The sequence below is a fragment of the Kryptolebias marmoratus genome, linkage group LG6 (genome assembly GCF_001649575.2).
Source record: "Kryptolebias marmoratus isolate JLee-2015 linkage group LG6, ASM164957v2, whole genome shotgun sequence".
NCBI lineage: Eukaryota > Metazoa > Chordata > Actinopteri > Cyprinodontiformes > Rivulidae > Kryptolebias > Kryptolebias marmoratus.
In genome coordinates this window covers 20,906,664-20,928,129 of record NC_051435.1, presented here as the reverse complement: position 1 = coordinate 20,928,129, position 21,466 = coordinate 20,906,664, and the positions used below count along the sequence as shown (strand labels likewise).

General features: G+C 42.3%; 1 protein-coding gene across 1 annotated transcript in view; it reads left to right on the top strand.

The window, feature by feature from the left end:
* The window catches only part of plcl1 (phospholipase C like 1), a 123,573-nt gene that overhangs the window by 79,824 nt on the left and 22,283 nt on the right, over window positions 1-21,466 (top strand). Inside the window, exons 2-7 of the mRNA XM_017421139.3 lie at window positions 2,828-2,902; window positions 5,693-5,980; window positions 6,073-6,369; window positions 10,617-11,008; window positions 18,306-19,425; window positions 21,264-21,440. Of these exons, the coding sequence (XP_017276628.1) occupies window positions 2,828-2,902; window positions 5,693-5,980; window positions 6,073-6,369; window positions 10,617-11,008; window positions 18,306-19,425; window positions 21,264-21,440 (2,349 nt within the window). The remainder of the gene's footprint in view (window positions 1-2,827; window positions 2,903-5,692; window positions 5,981-6,072; window positions 6,370-10,616; window positions 11,009-18,305; window positions 19,426-21,263; window positions 21,441-21,466) is intronic.

Here is a 21,466-nt window from a genome sequence, read left to right as displayed (position 1 = left end):
TTTAGCGGTCCAAAGTCTTCGATTTGTAAAAATGACTGATAATTTTTCCCCCCATTTTAATGAGTCTGCTCAGTGCCTTCACACTTGAAATCTTTTTTTCTTAATTAGTTTTTTTTTTTCTGGTCTCTTCTCCAGCTTTTGGTCCCCTTTTCTCCTTTACCATCTCTCCGGCAGTGCAGAGGTTTGTTGCAACTCAGAAATCTGAGTTAAAGAGCGGGGGAAATAAAACAAACCAGAAAGCTTAATGCGAGCTGGATTATGGCTGATTGATGGTCTTTTCTGGGCCAAACAGAACAGAACTCTGCATTAAAAGCTTTACGAGTACGTGGCTATAGTTTTCTGGGTGGCGTCCTGTGACCTGCAGTGGGATGTCAAACTGACAGGAGGAGGAACATGCCCACATGTAATATTCTCCCAACAGATTAGTTGTGAGAGCCACAACAACAGCAATGTTCCCAAACGTCCAAGCCAGAACATCAGTACCACACCTAAATACCCACTGACCTGCTTTCTCTAAGCTCATCTGTCCGTCCCCTTCGCTCATCAACTTAATATAAAAGACATTCAGGGGGACGATTATGTGAATGAAGACAAAGAAGAAATCTCTAATCCTATTGCCATGCTGTCTGAGGAGGTGGGGGAGCAATCGAATCAGATCTCAGTCAGTGTTTGTGCAGTGGAAGCAAAGAGCCAACAACACCCGACCTCTTCCCTTTTTCTGTCTCCTCTGCGCCCTTTCTCACAGGTAATCACCGTGACGCTTTTCTGTCCTCATCTGCGAGCTGACCTCATTATGTTTCTCTTCTGTTGCGACCTCTGAAGAGCACTGTGCAGACACGGCAATGTTCTGGAAATTACTTGAAGGGACTGACTTAAAAAGTGTTTCCAAAGTAGTTTACCCTGGAAATCATGCCGTCAAAACTCACTTGGAATGTTTCGTTTACAACAAGCAAGCTTGAAGAAAGCTTTAATATACAGTCAATGGAAAACCTTTCATCTTTGAAAGAAAAGTTGATTCTAATAAAGGAGATAAATGAACACAAACCGAACATAAATAAAGGGCATATCAGCTGCCAACTTTCATGCCTGAGTTTTAGACTCAGATCATCTTATTTTAAGAAATGTTGAAGAAAACAGATTAAATCTCAACTAGAGTCTCTAAACAATCTGGACAACTTGAGTTTTAATGTGGTTTTCTGTTGCCACTCTCCTATAAATCTTAGACTGGTTAAGAACCAGGCCATCAGTGGTTATATGTACAGTCTTTTCATCTCACCTGCTGAAGCTTGGACCTCCTTCAGAGAGCTCACAGGGGTTTTGGTGGTCTCTTTCACTACTCTCCTTCTTCATGGACACTCATTTTTTGAGGACGGCCTAGTATTAAAATAGGGCAAAACCAGTGGTATGCTGCATGAAAATCATTGCAAAAAGCACAATTTATAAGTAGAAGCACTCAAAGCGCAAACCTCCACCAAGCCATAGCATCAGGGAGAAAATAGCTCGATCTAGATCATGATCGGGATCACCACCAAAATGTAATTGTTTCTTGTGACAACCCCAACATCTACCGGAAAACTTCAGCAAAATCTGTTCATCAGATTTTAGGTAACCTTGCAAACAGACAAACCAACCAACACTATCAAAAACATAGCCTTCTTGGTGGAGGTGACGATAATAAAGTACAACATTTAACCACTGTAACTCACTGGAAGCCAGTCCTGTAACTGCCTTAAACAGGCATACGGGGTGTTTTTAAATGTGGACATTGATTTATGATTACCAGTGTGTTTGAGTGGGCCGTCGGTGTGTGGGAGGTAAAGTTGTCAAATTGGAGCGCCTGGCGCTGTGGATGTTGTTAATTCGTTTTCTGTGAACAATACATCGGCTGTGAGCGACAGGAGGCCAGCAGGCTGTCAGAGGCTGTTAAATCGTCAGCCGCTGCCTGCATTCCTCTCCGACATAAAACTGATACTAACTGCTGATTCAGTGGGAACTGCAGAAGCACATGTCATTGTGAAACTGAAACAGCGTTCAGACCAAAACATCCACGAGCACAATGTTTTCTAAATACCACCAAAAATATAAAATCATTTCAGGGTCGTGCTCTGTAGTCCTTCAGCAGAATTCTGGAAATTCTATCCTTATCGTCAAATGAAATACAAGCTTAATTGAAGGAATGCAGAATAAAACGTACAACCAGCCGACGATGTCTTTTTTACTAGGTGCTCATGTGACTGGAGAGGGGTGACAAACAAAGAAACAAATAAATAAATACTTTGTTTCTGTCATTTTATAAATAGGCATTTAAACTGTAGGAAAAGTATAGTGGAAAAACACTGACTTTTTACACACTTTAAAACCAATAACCAGCCCATGTCTACTTCCAATTGTTCTCTGATTCTAGTTCAGAAATTTTGTTAATGATTTATTAAAAATATAAAGTTAATCCCTGAACTCACATCCTCAACTATCATTCCCTTTTGTTGTAAATATGTGCACTAATTTATAACATCATAAATGTAATTATTTGTGGTTCAGACTTTTTCTTCATCTCATCTCATTCTGTTTTTGATTGGATTTCTGTTTCCATAGAGAAAAAAAACCTAATAAACACAACTCTTGGATTAAATAAACTATAAACTATTGACTTTGCAGTTCAAATTTTAACCTGTTTTTGTGTGTGCGGTTTAGTTCATGAAGAGGAAGTGTGTAACAACTAACTTATCTTTTTTCTTGCTATGGTGCTTTAGTTTGTTTTGCTGCTTCTATAACCAAAAAAAGTGCTTTTATTTTGACCCCCAGTCCATGTGTTCTTGTGTTTTCCCAGGATCCCTCAGTGCAGAAAGTGGGTGGAGGCAGGAAGAAGACAGTGTCCTTCAGCAGCATGCCCTCGGAGAAAAAGGTAGACTGAAAATTAGTTTTCAAATCTTGTTAAATGGAAAAGATACTTCTAGTTTATTTCTGTACTGTGTGTATGCAAATCATACTGACTTTGCACAGTTCACCTGTGCTGAAGAGATTTAAAGGTTAAACTGTATTAATCATAAAAAATAAATAAAAAGTTACTGCAATAAAGAGAAAATAAAATAAAATAAAATGGTGAACAGTGGAGTGTTGGATTGTAGCAATAAAAAAAATTAAAAAAGACATTGTCCCATCATCTTCATAATAGCACCAAAAGATTTCAAGAATCTGTGCAAATCTCTGAACTTAAAAAACAAAAAGCTTCGGGTCAATATCGGATGTCTGTGATCTTCGGGCCCTCAGGGGTCACTGCATTAAAAACAGGTCTGATTCTGTTCTGGACATCACTGATGGACTCAGGAACACTTCCACAGATCACTGTCTGTAAACACAGTTCACTGTACCATCCACTGATGCTGCTTAAAGCTCGATCAGGGAAAGAAGAAGCCAGATGTGAACACCATCCAGAAACTCTGCTGTCTTCTCTGAACCAAAGATCAGTTCAAATGGACTGAGACAAAGAGGACAACTGATCTGTGGTCAGAGGAATCAACTTTTGAAGTTCTTTTTAGGCATCCTGTCATCCAAACTAAAGAGCAGACAGACCATCCAGCCTCTTATCAGAGCACAGTTCAACAGCCTGCCTCTCTGATGGTATGGGGGTGCATTAGTGCCTCTGTCATGAACAGCTTACACATCTGGAAAGCAACTATCAATGCAAAAAGTATATACGGGTTTTAGAACCATATATGCTCCCACAAAGCACAAAGTATGTCAAAGAAGACCCGGGACTGTTGAACAGCTAGAATCTTCTATCAGTCAGTAATGGGACAATATTCCCTCTAAAACCTCCAGCAGCTGCTCTCCTCAGCTCCTGGATGTTTACAGACTGATGTTAGAAGAAGAGGAGATGCTTCAGTGGTAAACGTGAACCTGGCTCAACTGTTTTTAGATGTGTTGTTGCCATCAAAATTAAAATAATGAAAAAAAAAATTTTCTTTTAAATCTTTTATTTCCCCCCACAGAAATTGGTACAGTTTCTTAGTTTAAATATGTGATATGTTTACTTTGTTCTATTGTGAGTAAAATATGGGTTTAGGAGATTTGCAAACTGTTGCGTTCTGTTTTTACTTCCATTTTACGCAACAACCCAACTTTTCTGTAATTGTAGTTGTGCAAAACAAATAATAAAATAATACAAATCAGGAAAAACATCAGAAAACAGTCAGAGCAATAACAATTCTAAGCTAAATCAGTCCACCTGTACCCTTTCTTATCACTGTGAAACACCAGATCAATATGTTGTGCTGCTGGTGGGCATTGTTTTCTGTTGTGTTGAGCATCGTGCACAACAGTTTTCTTTTTTGTGTCAGATCCTGAAGCTCCATAAATGTTCCTTTTACCAAGTCAGCCTCTTTTATGATCAGTTTGTTCAGTTTCTTTGAATCCTGGACAAAACAATAAGAATACAGTCAACCTGTAGAGCTGCTGACAAACCCTTCAGTCTTTGTCAGTTCGTTTGTTAAAAAGCAGATGTGGAAGCCTCCAGCTTTATTTTAGTTATTAACCTTAATTCAACCAGGCAAATCCCATTGAAATCACAGATCTGTTTTTCAAAAGAGACCTAAACCTGAAGGCAGCCCAATATGCATGTTTTTAGACTGTGGGAGAAAACTGGAGTGCCCAGAGAAAAACATACAAACTCCACACAGAAAGACCAAACCAGGATAATAACCCAAATTTGAAATCAAAAAACATGACCCACTCAGCTCTGCTCGTCTTGTCTGTATGAGATTGAGCTCACTAAAGCAACTCCAACTCCAAGGTGATAAACAAACTGCAGCGGGTCCTGAGAAGGGCTTACTGCTTATGTTGGTAGACATTGGCTGTTGTCAAAAGCAGATGGCTGAGATCTTATAGGGTACTAGAACAAGACAGGGTGTTTTCTTCAGCACCGGAACGTTCTCCTGATTCAGGCGGAGGTTTAAAAGGGGCTATAAAATCCCACTTAGCAGGTCCGCCACAGTCGTTAAAACCCTGGGCTGGCGCCTTTCGGCCCTCGTTACAGTTCACGCTCTCCAACTGCCTATGCCTTTCTTCGTCCAACTTAAAAAAGTAACAAAACAAAACTCGAGAAATTGCATTTTCTATAAAAAAAAATACAGTGTGAATTCTGAGTGCTGAATGATTTTGCTGAACTTCGTTGAAGATGCTGAAACTGAAATCTTAAAATTAATACGCTAAAATTAGCAGACTAGCAGCTAAAAGTAAAAGTTAGCAAATCAGTAGGCTAAAAGTGAAGCAAGTATGCTGAAGTAGTTTTCAAGCAACATGTGTTTTTTAAGGATTTGAAGGGTTCTTTGTTTATTTCATCAAAATATTGTAAATGAAGTTGTATATTTCAAAAAGTAGAAAAGTTACAAAAACCAAAAGTCATCATTGATGCTCCAGACAAGCTGAGCTCACAGTATGTTGAAGTAGTTGGTTCAAAAATTGTACAGAAGAACCAACAGATAGGAAAACAATAGTGTGAACGTGAATGTTGACTCAGCATCCAAACTAGAAAACAAAACAAAACCTTTTTCTCTTCATTAAGAGAAGCTAACATGATCCATATAGGCAGATATTAAAGAGAAATACACCAGATGTTGATGAGCGATGGTTCACCTGCCATAATTCCTTTTCTGTTTTCCAAAAGTGAAAGTCTTGGGTGACTTTTCTGCTTCAGGTGAGCAGTGCGGCCGACTGCTTGGCATTCATGCAAGGCGGCTGTGAGCTGAAGAAGATTCGGCCCAACTCGAGGGTTTACTGCCGTTTCTACACCCTGGACGTAGACCTGAGCTGTCTCCGCTGGGAGCCGTCTAAGAAGGACACGGACCGCGCTCGGCTGGATGTCTCCAGCATCCGGGAGGTCCGCACCGGGAAGAGCACCGAGACGTTCCTCCACAACAATCCTCTGTCTGAGCAGCTGGCCGAGGAAGCAGCCTTCTCCATCATTCATGGGGACGGGTACCAGGTAACAGCCCCGCTTCATAAAAAAAAATAAAATAAAGTGAACTGTAAAAAAAGCTCCCCGTCCTTCTACTAATTATCCGTTGCTCCCTGCAGTCTTTAGACTTGGTTGCGTTGTCGGCGGATGTGGCCAACATCTGGGTGACTGGTCTGCGCTACCTACTTGCCCACCCTTCGATCGTCGGAGGGGCTGGGGGAGGTGGCGCGGGAGTAGGAGGAGGGCCGTGCGACGGAGGAGGTGTGTCGGTGGAAGGCAGCCTCGGAGGCAAGATGAGGAGCGAGTGGCTGGCAGCGGAGTTTGCACAGGTGGACGAAGACGGGTACGGGATCGTATCGGAGGATGTGGCTGTCGCTACGATCTGCAAACTGTGCCCGGGCATCAAGGAGGCCAAGGTAAAGTCGTTTCTGCTTGTTTATTATTTCATTTATGCAAGTGTGTGCTCTTGTTTGGTTGTTTCCTGCCAAGCCAAACAGCTGCCTTAGAAAAAATGAAAGGCCCACCACCTTTCATGCCAGAGTTTTAACCTAAAACTGATGATGATGATGAGAATGGACTGACTTATTACTGTTTTTGCCAGACCTTGTAAATATCATTATGTGCGATCTCATGTGATCTGTTAGAACTCGGAGTATGTTTTGAGGAAAACTGTCAGCTGCTACGAGTTTAGCTCAATGTCTGTAGAATTGACTGAGTTTTTGCCGTTTTTGTTTATGCTAATATGGATTAGCTGTAGTGGTCATCTTCAATTTTGGTGACTCCAAAAGACAATCAGTTGTAAATGTTCACCTAATGATTACTTCCTGAAAGCTTCCATAAAATCCGACCAGTTGTTCATAAGATATTTTACTAACAGTCACAGTTGACTTTATTAGTTAATGACAAAATTATAAACGCATATCTTGTACATTTATGTATGTGTTGTGATTGGAAACTAGTTACACCAAACAGGTATAACTTGTTTTATGTTGGCTGAGGTTGCTTAGCTGTGGCAGCCATCTTGAATAAGGTTGGCTCCAAACGTAATTAGCTCCAGATGTACATCTAGTGATTACTTTCTTTAAAGTTGTCCACTGGTTAGGTAATGCCACAGACAAACAAACGTGTGCACATGCACACAGACATGGCAGCAGGCGATAAAAGCATCTTTAAAGCTCCACTGTACTTTAAAATTAACTTTAAATTTAATATTTTTACAGTTATGGAATTTAACCAAGATTCTTATACTGCTGCTTTGAGCTTTTTAAACTAAATAAACTCAGAAGTTATCAGATTTGGTGTATTTTTTTTATAGTTAATTCATATTTAGTTTTATTATATTTAAAGGTGAAGACGTTTGAAACAAAACTAACCACTAAAAGAAGCAGTGGCAGATTTTCAGCTCCTGACATGTTGTGTATTAGATTTGTAGTGGAGAGATTTCAGGTGGGTGTTTTGGAACGCCATCATGACAGGAGATCTGGAGCTTCTCTGCGCTTGTGAATTTGAAATTCAGATTCTGCAACACGCTTTCTACTCTGGAGAGCACACAGATAAAATATCTGTACTGGCTCGGGCAGATGTGAAGATAACCTGCAGCGACAGATTTTTGCTGAGATGATATCACTCAGGAAGAGTCCTGCAAGCACGGGCAGAGTGGAAATGAAAGGATAGAGGCATGAAGGAAGCAGACAAAAAAAATAGGTGTTGAGAAGTTTAAAGCAGGGTTAGGCAATAAAACAATATCTGTCACAAGGTGGAGCTGAGGCAGCGGCATCAGGCTGATCCGCCCATGGAGCTGAGGCAGCGGCGTCAGGCTAATCTGCCCGTGGAGCTGAGGCGGCGGCGTCAGACTGATCCGCCCGTGGCGCTGAGGCGGCGGTGTCAGGCTGACCCGCCCGTGGAGCTGAGGGAGAAAAGGCGACGTCGACCCCCCCTGGAGTGACCTGGCGAAGAGCGACAATCCCAACCTCCTCAGGAGATCCGGAGAGCTCTGTGGACAGATCTGGTGACGTGGCTGAGAGCAGAGCTGGTGAGGTGGTTGATTTGGATGACTGGGAGGAACAGGCAGGCTTGGGTTTATTGAGTAATTGTCCTTTTAACCGGGTTATTTCATTAAAAAAGTTCATGAATAAGGGAATGTGTAAGAGTCCAGTTCGTGACAGGAGGATATTTTCAATGATGTTGCAAGTGAGAATATTATGATTTGGTTCAGGGTTATTTCTTAAAGAAGTAAACAGTCTTTGAATTTGTGCTAGCATGTCCACAAGTCAGCTGTAAAAAACTGCGAAGAGAGAAATGGAGTCGTGGTAACGGCTGCTGCGGCAGGCGGAGGCGTGGTGTCGGTTGTTACCAACGCAGGCGTGATGGCGGCTGCAACAGACGGAGACGTGATGACTGTTGTGGCCGAACCCGGAAGTGGCATGGGAGCTACAGAGGCTGATGAAAACATGATGGTGGCTGTGGCTGATGGAGGCGTGGTGGTTGCAGCTGACGAGGACGTGATGGTGGCTGTGGTTGAGACTGCTGCTGCCTGTGGAGACGTGGAGAGTGCAGCAGCCGATGAAGACGTGGAGGCTGCTGCGGCCGATGGAGATGTGGAGGCTGCTGCGGCCGATGGAGATGTGGTAGCTGTCGTGGCTGACGGAGGCATGAAGTTGGCCGCAGATGGTGCCCTCCTTCGCCGACGGCGACCGCGAGGCATGGTAGAGTCCGCAGCAGATTGACAAAGTCCATCCGGGATGCTAAGCGGGTGCTCTCTCCGCAGCTCCCAAAGGATCTGTTGTTTCTCCTCTGCGGAGAGAGCAACACAGGGACTGACGTCTGCGGGGTTCTGGTTTGACTGGATCATTCTGTCACAAGGTGGAGATATGGCGGCGAACCCAGAACGCAGACGCATGACTTTAACGAACTTAAAACTTTACTTAACTAAAATACAAACAAAAAGGGCTGACGTGGCAGCAAAACAAACACTATCAAAATACAAACACGAGGAGCGAAGGCAAAAACAGATGAAACAAGAACTAACAGACAAAGCGGAATGATCCAGTGAGGAGTGAAGGAGAAAGACCGGTTCTTGAAGACAGAGGATAATGAGGAAAATGGACACAGGTGAGAGAGACTGATTACAAGCAGGTGGAGATGGGCGTGGCAGACATAATAGGAAAAGTACTGGGGAAGTGGAGAGTGACAGGGCATGAACACAGAAACTAATAACAAACCAGAAACAAAACAAGAGTTCACAAAAAACACCAAAAACCATGACAATATCCCATACTTTGTACAGCTCACAGAGCTCTGTTCGGTCCATCTTCTGAAAAAGGAAAGACAACAACTGCAGACCTACCAACACATGGCCGTCCACATAACATGACAGCCCGGTCAAGAAGAGCAATAATCTGAGAAGAAACCAAGAAGCCTACAGTAACTCTGGAGGGGCTGTAGAGATCCACAGCTCAGGGGGGACAATCTGTCCACAGGACACCGATTAGTCGTGAACTCTGCATATCTGGTTTTTATGGAAGAGTGGAAGAAGAAAAGCATTGTAGGAAGAAAACCAGAAGAAGTCCTGTTTGCAGTTTGAGACAAGTCATGTAGGGACATGGCAAACATGTGGAAGAACACACCATCCCCACTGTGAAACATGGTGGTGGCAGCATCATGCTGTGGGGATGATTTTCATCAGCAGGGACAGGGAAGCTGATCAGAGTTGACGAGAAGACGGATGGAGCTAAATCCAGGACAATCCTGGAAAAAAACTTGTTAGAGGCTGAGGTGGAGGTTTCACCGTCAAGTAGGACAACGACCCAAAACATCCAGCCAGATCTACAATAGCTAATAGTAAGATCGAAGCATATTCATTTGTTAGAATGGGTTAGTCAAAGTCTAGATCGAATCCAACTAAGAATCTGTGGCAAGACTGGAAAATTACAGTTCGTTGCCCATCCAATCGGATTGAGCTTGAGCTGTTTTGCAAAGAAGAATGGGCAACAAATTCAGTCTCTAGATGACCAAGCCAGGTAGAAACAAACCCCAAAAGACTTGCAGCTGGACCTGTAGAAAAAGCTGGTTCTACACTGTACTGACTCAGGGGGGCTGAATACAAAAACACGCCACATTCTACAGATTGCTTTTGTAAAAATATACAACCTCCCTTTGACCATTAGACAGGCCTCTTCCCCGTCTGTTTTTAAATCACTCCTTCTTAAAACCCATCTCTTCTCCTTGGCTTTTGTTTATTTTAATTGATTTTATTGTTTTTATTATGGGGCTGCTTTTGCTTTATTTATTTATTTGAATTCTTTTACTGTTTAATGTCATGTAACTGCTCTTATATTTCATTTACTGTACTGTACAGCGCTTTGGTCCTGTTGTTGTTTGAAGCAGTTTCTAAATAAAGCTGGTATGGTATGGTAAAAAAATAAAATAAAACCATGTATCATTTTCCTTCCTCTTCACAATTATGTGCTGCATTGTGTTGGTCTATCCTATATACCAGTAAAATACTATGAAGGTTGTGGTTTTAACGTGAGAAAATGTGAAAAGGTTCAATGGGTACGAAGACTGTTTGGAACTGTACCTCAGTGCAGCTTTTACTCAGTTACCACCTTTCATCCGACCTGCTTCTCCTCTTAGTCACCCAGTGTGTTTTTGCTTTTTTCAGGTACGTCTTCGTTTCAAGGAGATCCAGCGCAGCAAGGAGAAGCTCACCTCTCACGTGACGCGCGAGGAGTTCCAGGAGGCCTACTGCGAGCTTTGCACTCGGCCCGACGTCTACTTCCTGCTGGTGCAGCTGTCCAAGGACCGCGAGTGCCTGGATCCTCAGGACCTGCGCCTTTTCCTGGAGACGGAGCAAGGCTTGTCTCTGGCCACAACCGATGGCTGCTGGGAGCTCCTGAAGCGTTACGAGCCCTCAGCGCAGGGCAGGGAGCGAGGGCTGATGGGTCTGGATGGATTCGCTCGCTACCTTCAGTCTCCCGAGTGTCAGCTGCTCGACCAGGAGCACCTGGGAGTTTGCCAAGACATGAACCTGCCTCTGTCCCACTATTACATCAGGTTTGTGGGTCTCTTGGCTTAAAATAAAATCAATTTAAGGGTTGCTGTAGGGTGAACTGTTTGGTCAAAGTTCTGATTTCTTATGCAGATACATTCAGATTGCTGGATCTTGATCAGTCTGAATAATCCATTCATACCTGAAGAAAACGTCTTGCACGCAGAGAGCATTGCACATCAGGTGATTTTTGAGGGGTTTTAGATCAGCAAGGCTGATTTAATTGAAGAACATAATAACAATGATCTGTTTTTTTACCAGGTTCTAAAATTATACAAATCTAACCTCGGGTTACAAAAACACGCAACAGATTCCACTTAGTCAGTATGTATTAAATGGGAATAAAGCCAAAATGGAAAAACTGGGAGTGGAAAAACTAACTGCACTCCTGCTGCTTCCAGATGATTTATGAGGTTTAGCGTCAGTCAGGAGCTGCTGATCAGATGTATCGATCAACTGATCATCATCAGTAGGACCGCCTCCATAAAAGCGAGAGTTTTGTCAGTTTACTGCAGCGTACAGGTGTGTGTTAACACAATGCCAAGGTAGAAAGTCATCACTATTGGCGTTAGAGTAGCAACCATCAATCTGGAAAGGGTTAAAAGTCACTTCTAAAGTGTTACCAGTCAACCACTCTACAGAGAGAAACAGTATTCACAAGTGTGGGTTGCAAAATTGTTCACACTCCATGTTAGTCTTCCTCTTTTGTTGCTTTACAACCTGAAATTTATTTAGATTTTTAATCTGGTTCAAAGCAATAATTCTGTAAAAATGCTTCATATTGAAGTTAAATTGTTTGTTAATTTGTTTGAAATAATTCTTAAAATGTAAAACTGGAAAATGGTCTTTGCGGACACCATTAATGACTTGGGTTTAATCACAAAAGTCATTATGTAAAGCCACTTTAAGTCTCATTAAGTCTCCTCACATCCGTCTCCTTGGTCTTGGTCCATCTAACCTGGACTTTTTGTCAATTCTTCATGACCAAACTGCTGCAGCTCCTTCAGGTTGGATTGGTGCTGCTGATGTCCAACAACTTTTAAACTATACAAGAGCTTCTGAGTTGGACTGAGGTCTGGACTTTGACTGGACCGTTCCAGTGTTTCTTCAGCAGAGAGTTTAGAGTCTTTGTCCTGCTGGAAGGTGGACCTCCGTCCCTGTCTCAAACCTCTAGATAACTCCCAACAAATTCCGCTCAAGAAAATCTCTTTGTTTTGCTCCATCTATCTTTGCTTTAACTCTGACCAGTTTCCCAGTCCCTGCTGATGAAAAGCATCCCCACAGCATGATGCTGCCACCACTATGCTTCACTGCAGTGATGGTGTTCTGAAGACAAGTGTTTGTAGCAGACATGGCGTTGTCCGTGACGGCCAAAAGTGTTTTAGTTTCATCTGATGACTACAACTTCCTTCACATGTTTGGGAAAAGAAATTCCAAAATATCTGCCTTATTTATGAATGTACGTATTATTTTTTTGTTTCATGAAGCATGTGTTTGCACAGCGGGAACCTCATAGTGGTCAATAGGTAATAATAGGTATGGTTGTATTTTGGCCTCACGGTTGCGACTATTTTCACTTTTTTATTCTTTTGAATTCGATTTTTTATTGAGAAACTACATGAAGAGGGCATATACTTTGTATACAAATTGAAAAATTATAATTTCCGTCATCGTTTAGGCACTAGAACTCCAAAACAAAATGCATTTTCATATATATTAATATATATTATATATTAATATATTAATATATATATTTTTTTCTTTTTTCACTTTTAAAAGCTTCCTTTGCTCTGAGTGTGTGTGGGTGTGTGCACAGATCACTTGATACCCACGAATCAAGTTACATTTCTGCGTGAACTTCGGATACTCCAGGTCCACACAGATCCATACATGCACGCTGCAGTGACGAGCAGGTTCACACACCGGGCAGGGCTATTAGTTGGTCCATTATTTATTTGAAAGGACCACACTTTTTTTAAACAGACTACTGTCACACAAGTACAATTTTAGTTACAGTATATGGCTGTCACAAAGTATCCACACGTCTCTGAATTAATTCACTTATTGGTTGCTTTTTAACTCATTTGCCAGATGGTTCAGCTGTGAAAATCTGAGAAAAATACAGAACTTAAGTTGGATACAGTGTGAGAGCTTTATTGTGCTATACACTGTAGGTTATTTGACAGGCCATGCGACTAAATTCAATTTGGGCAGAAAATTGCCTTCAAAATTACCCTTCTTTCTCCAACCTGTAATGCCTCAATTAGCTAGTGTAGCTTTTGTCTGTTTAAATTTCTCTCAGTAAAGCTGAAAGGGGAAGGAGGCTGGTAATGTGTTTGCCCGTATGTGTTCTTTTGTGTGTAGATGTGCATCCGGTAATAACTGGATGTATACATCTACATCTGATTACCTTTTGGAGTCAGTCCTTTTCAAAATGGTCGCCACAACTGAGCAAACTTATCAAACAGGAAAACAGCTTCAACTCAGCCACTTTTACAGATATTGAGCTCAAATTTAGTGTGGTGGTAGGTGAGCGTCAACACACACTCAGAGCAGCACGCGGTGTGCAGCACTTTTGCTTACAACTTTGGCAATATCAAAATATCTTATGGAAAAAAGGCCAGATCTTAATGAAACTTTCAAAGAGTAATTATTGTCTATGCCTCAACAACAGATTACCATTTGGAGTCGACCCAATTCAAGGTGGCAGCCACAGTTAATCAGCCTTACCCTCCACAAAACTAACTCTAATTCAGTCACTTTTACAAATATTTATTTAAATGTGTCTCCATGATATACCCTGAGCACTAACACACCACAACATTACACACAACATCATTTACAAGGCTTGACCATATCTGCTAACACTCCATCATTTCTCAGCATTAGATGATCTCAGTTTAAAATCCTTGGCATAAACGGTGGCAGGCAATATGCATACCTTCAACAAATTCTAGATCTTTTATTTAGTGGATGCTTTTTCTCACAACGTCCTGTCAGTGAAAAATCGATTTTCGAAGTATACTACCAGAACACCAGGCAGAAAGTGCCTGATCTTTTTTAGAGGACAGAGTACAAGTAGGAGAGGTACCAAAGGGGCAAAGAAAGCACGAGTTAGAGGCGTTAAGAGAAGAGTTTTTCTCCGAATTGATGAGTCCACAAAATATTCTTGAAGATGAAGACGGATGTATTGAGTCCACTCTGTGCTGTCGTATTTTCTGTAAAGGTTTGACTGTGCATGCAAGGAGACCTAGAAATAGAAAAAACATTACTTGTGCAGTAGTAGTAGCAGTAGTTGTGGGGTCAAAATTCTGAGGGCCAAATTCACCAAAGGACTGTGTGACTTCTGCAGGCACAAATCAGATTTTGCACATCCATCTAATTCTCAAAGTACTCGCAAACTTGCCGGTGTAAATGGGAAATGGACTATACTTATATAGTGCCTTTTTGGCCAATCAGGCCACTCAAAGCACATTACAACACAAAATAATACATAAATAATAATAGAATGAATAAATCATTCTATAGAGTCTAATCAGTGCTTCAGATCACATTCATACACCTGTGGGGCACATCAAAGGCAGTGAGGGGTTCCAGAGATACTTCGACATGCTGCATACTGGTGGAATTGAACCTCCAGCTGTCTCGTTGGAGGATGATTGCTCTAAACACTGAGCCGCAGCTGCAGACAAGTACTGTTCTCCTGGCCACCAGATTGTCAGACAGAGAAGCGTGATTCGTCCCTACAGAAGACACGTCTCCACTGCTCTAGAGTCCAGTGGCGGCGTGCTTTACACCACTGCATCTGATACTTTGTGTTGCACTTGATGATGGAAGGCTTGGATGCAGCTGCTCAGACATGGAAACCCATTCCATGAAGCTCTCTACACACTGTTCTTGAGCTAATCTGAAGGTCACATGAAGTTTTGGAGGTCTGTAGCTGTTGACTCTGCAGAACATTGGTGACCTCTGTGATCTATGCTCCTTGTCATCTGCTGAGACCGCTCTGTGATTTTATGTGGCTGAGTTGCTGTTGTTCCCTATCACTTCCACTTTGTTATAATCCCACTAACAGTTGGCTGTGGAATATTTAGTAGCAAGAAAATTTCACAACTGGACTTGTTGCACAAGTGGTATCCTATCACTGTACCACACTGGAAATCACTGAGCTCCTAAGAGTGACCCATTCTTTCACAAATGTTTGTAGAAGCAGTCTGCATGCCTAGCTGCTTGATTTTATACACCTGTGGCCATGGAAGTTAGTGGAACATCTGAATTCAATGATTTAAATGGGTGAGCGAATACCTCTGGCACTATATTGTATATAGTAATTAATCTTTTCTACAAGTGATGAGTATCAGACAATGATGAGTCGACAAATGAATGGTTAAAGTGTGTAAAATCCGGGTGTGGCTGTTTAACATTCAAAATCCAACAAGAGGTGAGCAAACAGAACCTAGGTTTTTATTAAATCTGTAAATAAATCCTGTCCTTACAGTGAATTGTGGTTCAGGTGCCCCCAGAAAAACTCTGTAACCAAGAGAGGAAGGTCCTGGCCCTCCCTTTGGGGACGACACATTAAGCAACCTGTGGTCCGGGATAGAAAACAACTCTTTTTGCTTAAGAAGTGGAAATGAGAGAATGCAATGATCATCAGGAAAGCAGAAAATGTCATTTATTATTTAGAAATGCCATCCCAAATGTGAGTCCTCCCTGTTATAAACGTTTGTGCACTTTCAAGGTGTGCATTTGTAATTCATATGTTAAAGACCTGTGAGAAAACATGTTCTTCTTTCTGTTGCTTTTGTGCCTATCTGTGGTAACTGCGATCTGATGCAAACACCGTTTAACTTGCTCACAGCTGCTGAACTGTACGGGCATGTTTCTGCCAGCTTATCATCAATTTTAGTTACTTTCTGAACATCACACTGTAATGGAGCAGAGAGTGGGAGAAAATGATGTGTACGTATTGTTAAAACCAGTCTTAGCATAATATTTAGTGAACCAGGTCCTGAGTCTAAAATTGTTTGACATTTAAATTTATTTTTTTTATAAAGTCCAGAAAGATGAGACAAGGACAACATGATCGGATTAAAGAGAGCTGGTCATTAATGCTGAAATCCAGGTTTTTCAAAGAAAGATGAGGGGATTTTTTTACTGGCATTAATTTGGATGGACTGATTTGCTATCAGGGTTTGGTCTTAAGCCAAACTCACAGCCCGCTCGAAGTGTTTTGGTTTGGTTAGTTTGCAGCCAGGCTGCGGAGTCTTGGTGATCACTGACGGATAGTTTGAGAAATAGTATAGACAAAGTACTTGTCAAGTATAGGTTGAATGCCTGACTAGCCTGAGGTGTGTGAAGAATTTGTGCCGTCAGCCCATGGAAAACGTGTCGTACATGTTCAGTCCATGTGGAGTTTATATGTCTTACAATTAACCGGTTTTATGAGCCAGAAGTACAAGCTGCACTTGTGACACAAGTGGCAGTCACTCCTGACTTGTCTGTAAGGTTGCCAACTGTCCCTAAGGATAAGGAGTCGTCCCGTATTTGAAACTAAAAAGACACATTCCTTGTTAAGTTGATTAGAAACACACTGTAGCTTATTATTAAAAAGCCAGTGCAAATCTGTAGATGTTAATGATGATCTATAGATGATAAATGAAGGTGAAACAGTGATTATACTGCGGAGTCATGTTTTGTTTTTTTATCTGCTGGAAAAAAGAAATATACTTTAGCAAATTGAATCTACAAGAAAGATTGTTGTTTAAGCTGCTTTGTTTTTTAAATTGCCCAACTTTTTTATTTAAAAAGTTATATGCCAAACACAAACTAAAGAAGCTGCAATTTTCTAAAACAAACAAACAAACAAACAAAAAGAAAAAAAGTGTGAATACTGAAGGCTAAATGACTGCCAAAATTTGAAAAAAAAAGCTAAAACTGAGTTTTTAAAGCTAAAAGAACCAGAACAACACTAAAAAATAAAAAGAGCAAGACACTAATTAAAAAGAAAGGAACGCTAATGAAATGTAGCAAATGGCTAGCTAAACGTAACAACAGGCTAGTTAAAAGCAAAGAATATCAGAATAGTAGCTAAAAGCTAAATGTAGCAAATTGTCAGCTAGAATCTACTTTCTACGTATTTTGAGTAGAAATAGCACCTTACAACTATATATTGTCTTTATAAAAAGAGTACCCTCTCCCTCTGCACCACTCTGTCCAGTCAGTATTCTTTATTTCAATTTCCAAAAGTAGGCAACTCTATTTATTTGTCACGCAGTGTGAAGTAGTGGGCATAAAGAGAGTCCCACAGTGTGTCTGCAGTGGATGTCATCTCTCTTTCAACTGATGAACAAGGTTTTTTGTTTTCTGTAAAAAGTATCAGTTTTATTATTTGAAAATGGCACTGGGGGGAAAGGGAGCAAAGGTCTACTGCGCCTCCAGAGAGGAAACAGCCTGAAGAGCAGCCTGCTGCAATCACTCAGCTGCGGCGCAGAGGTTTTGCTCAGCTTCACAGGAGGTTTCCTTCCTGAGCTCTCCTCATGACACCTGTGTGACTGTTTGACAGGTGTATCGCCCCAGTTAAACTCCCCACCTGTCACCGTCCCCGGAGCAGGTCTTGCCCTTAGACGTCAACTCCTGCAAACGGTGTATAAATACACTCAAACCACAGACCCAGTGAAGGTGTAAGAGCCAGACGAACACATTTTTCCATGTCTGTATTTATTGTTTTAGTGCAAAGAGTTTAATACCAATGCTATCATGGAGAGATATCCCTGTAAGAAGGCTGTAGGATGCAAGACACTCTTTTCTCCAAATAAGTCTGACTGATTTGAATCAGTGCATTCTATGAGAGGAAAATACACACATATTATATATATATATGTATAAGGCCCATTCTAAGACCTCAATCATCAGTAGATGTAGGAAAGCCAGCAGATTGTTTTTAGCTTAAGAAAGGTTTGAACAAGCCACTCTATAACAGTGTCTGAGTACTGCAAACATGCAGTGCCTGTAGTTGTGGCATGAAAAGAGAATACCAGAATACTGTTGTAAATGGAGTGTCCAAAATGGTCAGAAACTTGTTTTTGGCCCACATTGTGTCCCTCTACAGATGTTTTTGTCATTGTTTGAAACTGTAGTCCCATTTGACATAATTATTCTATGCAAAACATGATACATAAACAATATATGAACAAATGATGGAAACCCACAATAACTGTTTGAATTGTTGTTAATACTAAAAACTGGAAATGATTTGCTTTAGTTTGTGACTTGTTGGTGTTTGTTTTTTTCTTCTCTCAGCACCTCTTACCGCTCCTACCTCCTGGATGACCAGGTCCACGGCAGAGCAGACCTCGGAGGGCTGATGAAAGCCCTGCAGTCTGGCTGCCGGTGCCTGGAGCTAGGAGTGACTGATGGACCCGAGGGGGAGCCTTTGCTTGGGGTCGACCATGAGCCCGACATCTCCCGCCACCATCATCATCACCATCACCACCACCACGCGCCTGTCACTATCCGTTCGGCGTTGGAGGTAGTCAACAAATATGCCTTCCTGACCTCTCAGTACCCACTCCTGCTGTACTTGTGCCAGCGCTGCTCTCCCGCTCAGCAGTGCACCATGGTGCACCACCTAAAGAAGGTGTTTGGATCTCGTCTTTACACCCCAGAGGCACTACCAGTGAGCCTAGGGGGACGGGCCACAACCTTACCCTCCCCTGAGCAGCTGAAGGGACGTATCCTCATAGTGGGGAAGAACCTTCCCCCGGAGCAGGAAGGCTCTGACGGAGAGGTGTCTGAGGAGGATGAGGAGATAGGTGGAGGAGGACCCCTGGCTGGAAGGAGAATGACCATCCCTGGTGAGGAGGAACTGGGTTTGGTCTTAGTGGTGCCTCCTCCCTCTCAGCCCAGAAAGCTCCGTCTCCACAAAGAGCTCTCAGACCTGGTGGCCATCGCTCGGACCGGAAGCCGTAGCTTCTACGCCCAGAGAAGCAGCTATAAGCAGGCTCAGCAGCAGTCGCCCCCCAGCAGCCCCTCCTCTCCGGGCTCGCCGGTTCTTCCTGAGCTGCCTTACTGGACAATGTGCTCCCTGGGTGAGGGAGAGGCTGGGCGGCTGACCAGTGAGAGCCCAGAGGACCTCGTTATGTTCACCAAGCGCACCCTAACCAGGGTACGACCCAGCTCAGTGCGTCTGGACTCCAGCAACCCCAACCCCCAAGGGTACTGGAAGGGAGGGGTCCAGCTCGTGGCCTTAAACCAGCAGACTCCAGGCGCCATGCTGGACCTCCATCGAGGCCGCTTCTCCCAGAACGGGGGATGTGGCTACGTCCTCCGACCTGCTGTGATGAGGGATGAGGTGTCATATTTCAGTGCCCACACTCATGGCTGTGTGCCAGGAGTTCCACCTCAGACTCTGCGCATTAAGGTCCAGATGCTGTTTCGTTATTATTTTTTTAAATTTGAACTTTAGAAATCAGTTTTCCATGCATAGGTTTTGCTGGTGTAGATTCTCAGTCATGCAGAACATAGCAAATTCGGAAAAAAAATGTAACAAACAAAACTAGTGAACTTCTTTTCTGTATTTGAAGACGTTTTGCTTCCCATCCAGGGAGCTTTCTCAGGTTGAAACTAAGTGTGGAGTGTGGTGAGTGTGGATTTCCAAGCTTTAATTTGCATGAGGTGCTCCGTTGTGCAGATAAATTCCCACCAGAGAGTCGTTTGGGTCTTTGTTTGGCTGGTTTATAGTTTGGTCTCAAGCATGGCGGTGGGAATTAGAGGGAAACCGACTGGATATCAGGCTTAATGCTCCATTGTAGGTTTTAGAAAGCTTAAATCTGAGACCTCCTCATCTCTTTAAAGTTGGTTTGTCTTGTTTGAGGTTATTTGGCTTCCTTTACTCCCCTCTCAAACCATCTGTCTTCTCAGCCCAAAATATGAACATTTTGATCCTCAAAAGAGTGCCCCTTATCCTTGAGGTGTAGGTGAACAGCTGAGTCCTGTCCTGAAGAGCATCTCTCCCGTGTTGAACCATACATCTGTGGAGAGGCTGTTTGGTTTCTCCAATATAGAGGAGTGGACATTCCTCGCTGCACTGAACTGCAGACACCACACCGCTCAGTTTGGGTTTGGGAGTTTTGTCCTTCGGATTGACCTGCCTCTGTTTGAGAGTCCTGTTGGGTTTGAAGCACACCGGGATGTTGTGTTTGGAGAAAATCCCTCCAAGTTTCCCAGATACTCCAGCAAATTAGGTACTCCTGCTTGTGACCAAAATGTCTCTCTTTATCCTGACGAACAAGAACCCAATCGACTCGCAGATGGGAGAAGCGTGAGTTAAATCTCTGCATCTTGTGCAGTTTAAAGCTAGGAACTCCACACTATCTGTCTTCAACTACAAAAAATAAGTCCAATTGCTATATTTTTACATATCTTGACATATATAGGTCTGTTCTTTATAACTAAATACATGTAAGTGCATGTTAGAAAATGTTTTGCTTGCTGTTATCATTCCTCAAATTTTACTTATAAGCTCCTTTTTATTTTTATTTGTTTGAAAGTCAGAGTGCACATTAATGAACATGGTTTAACCCTGTAAATGTGCCAGATTCAGCTACGTTATCTGTAGTCCCTGGCAGGTTGATGGTAAAATACACAAACAGACAAAAGCTAACAGCACACAGGCACTAGTACAACTATGTTAAAGCTTGTAAAGAAAATAAATTTTACACATGCAATATACAAGTTAACAGTAAGTCACAGGTTTGAGGCCTGAGGTTCCCCAAGTAAAAAACTAATTTAGGATCAAAGTTTACAAAACATTAATACCACTCATAAGCACCTGCTCAATTAAAGTGGGGTTGCAGCACAATGTTTTTGCTCCTCCTCGTGAACGCACTCTTTTAAACGCTTACTGAGTAGCCCACATCGAGCTATCAATGTAAAACCTAAAATTTAAAGGAGCTTCAATAATAACAAGCAAGAAACAAAACACTCCCACACCTATGACTAAACTAACTGACCAGCTTTGTTTTTATATCTGCTAAATAAACAGAGACGTCAAGCAGCACTTTGTCCCACGTCCAACTGGTTTAGCTCAACAAGAAAACACAAGTTTGGGGATTAAAGATAAGTAGGTGAAACAATAAAAAAAATACATCTCCCCCCCTTAGGTTGAACAAAAGGAATGGTTGCAGCAAGACATATGTTGTGTTTTATCACAGAGCTTTAGCAGTAACATAACATGAATTGCCGTTTTTTTTTTTACAGGTCATCAGTGCCCACAACCTGCCGAAGCCTCAGGGGTCAGGTGCCAAGGGAGAAGTCATCGATCCATACGTGGTTCTGGAGCTGCACGGCGTCCCAGCTGATTGTGCCGAACAGAGAACACGCACTGCGGCTCAGAACCAGGACGACCCACTGTTTGATGAGACGTTTGAGTTTCAGGTAAGCCTTCTCACTGCTGCTCCTCC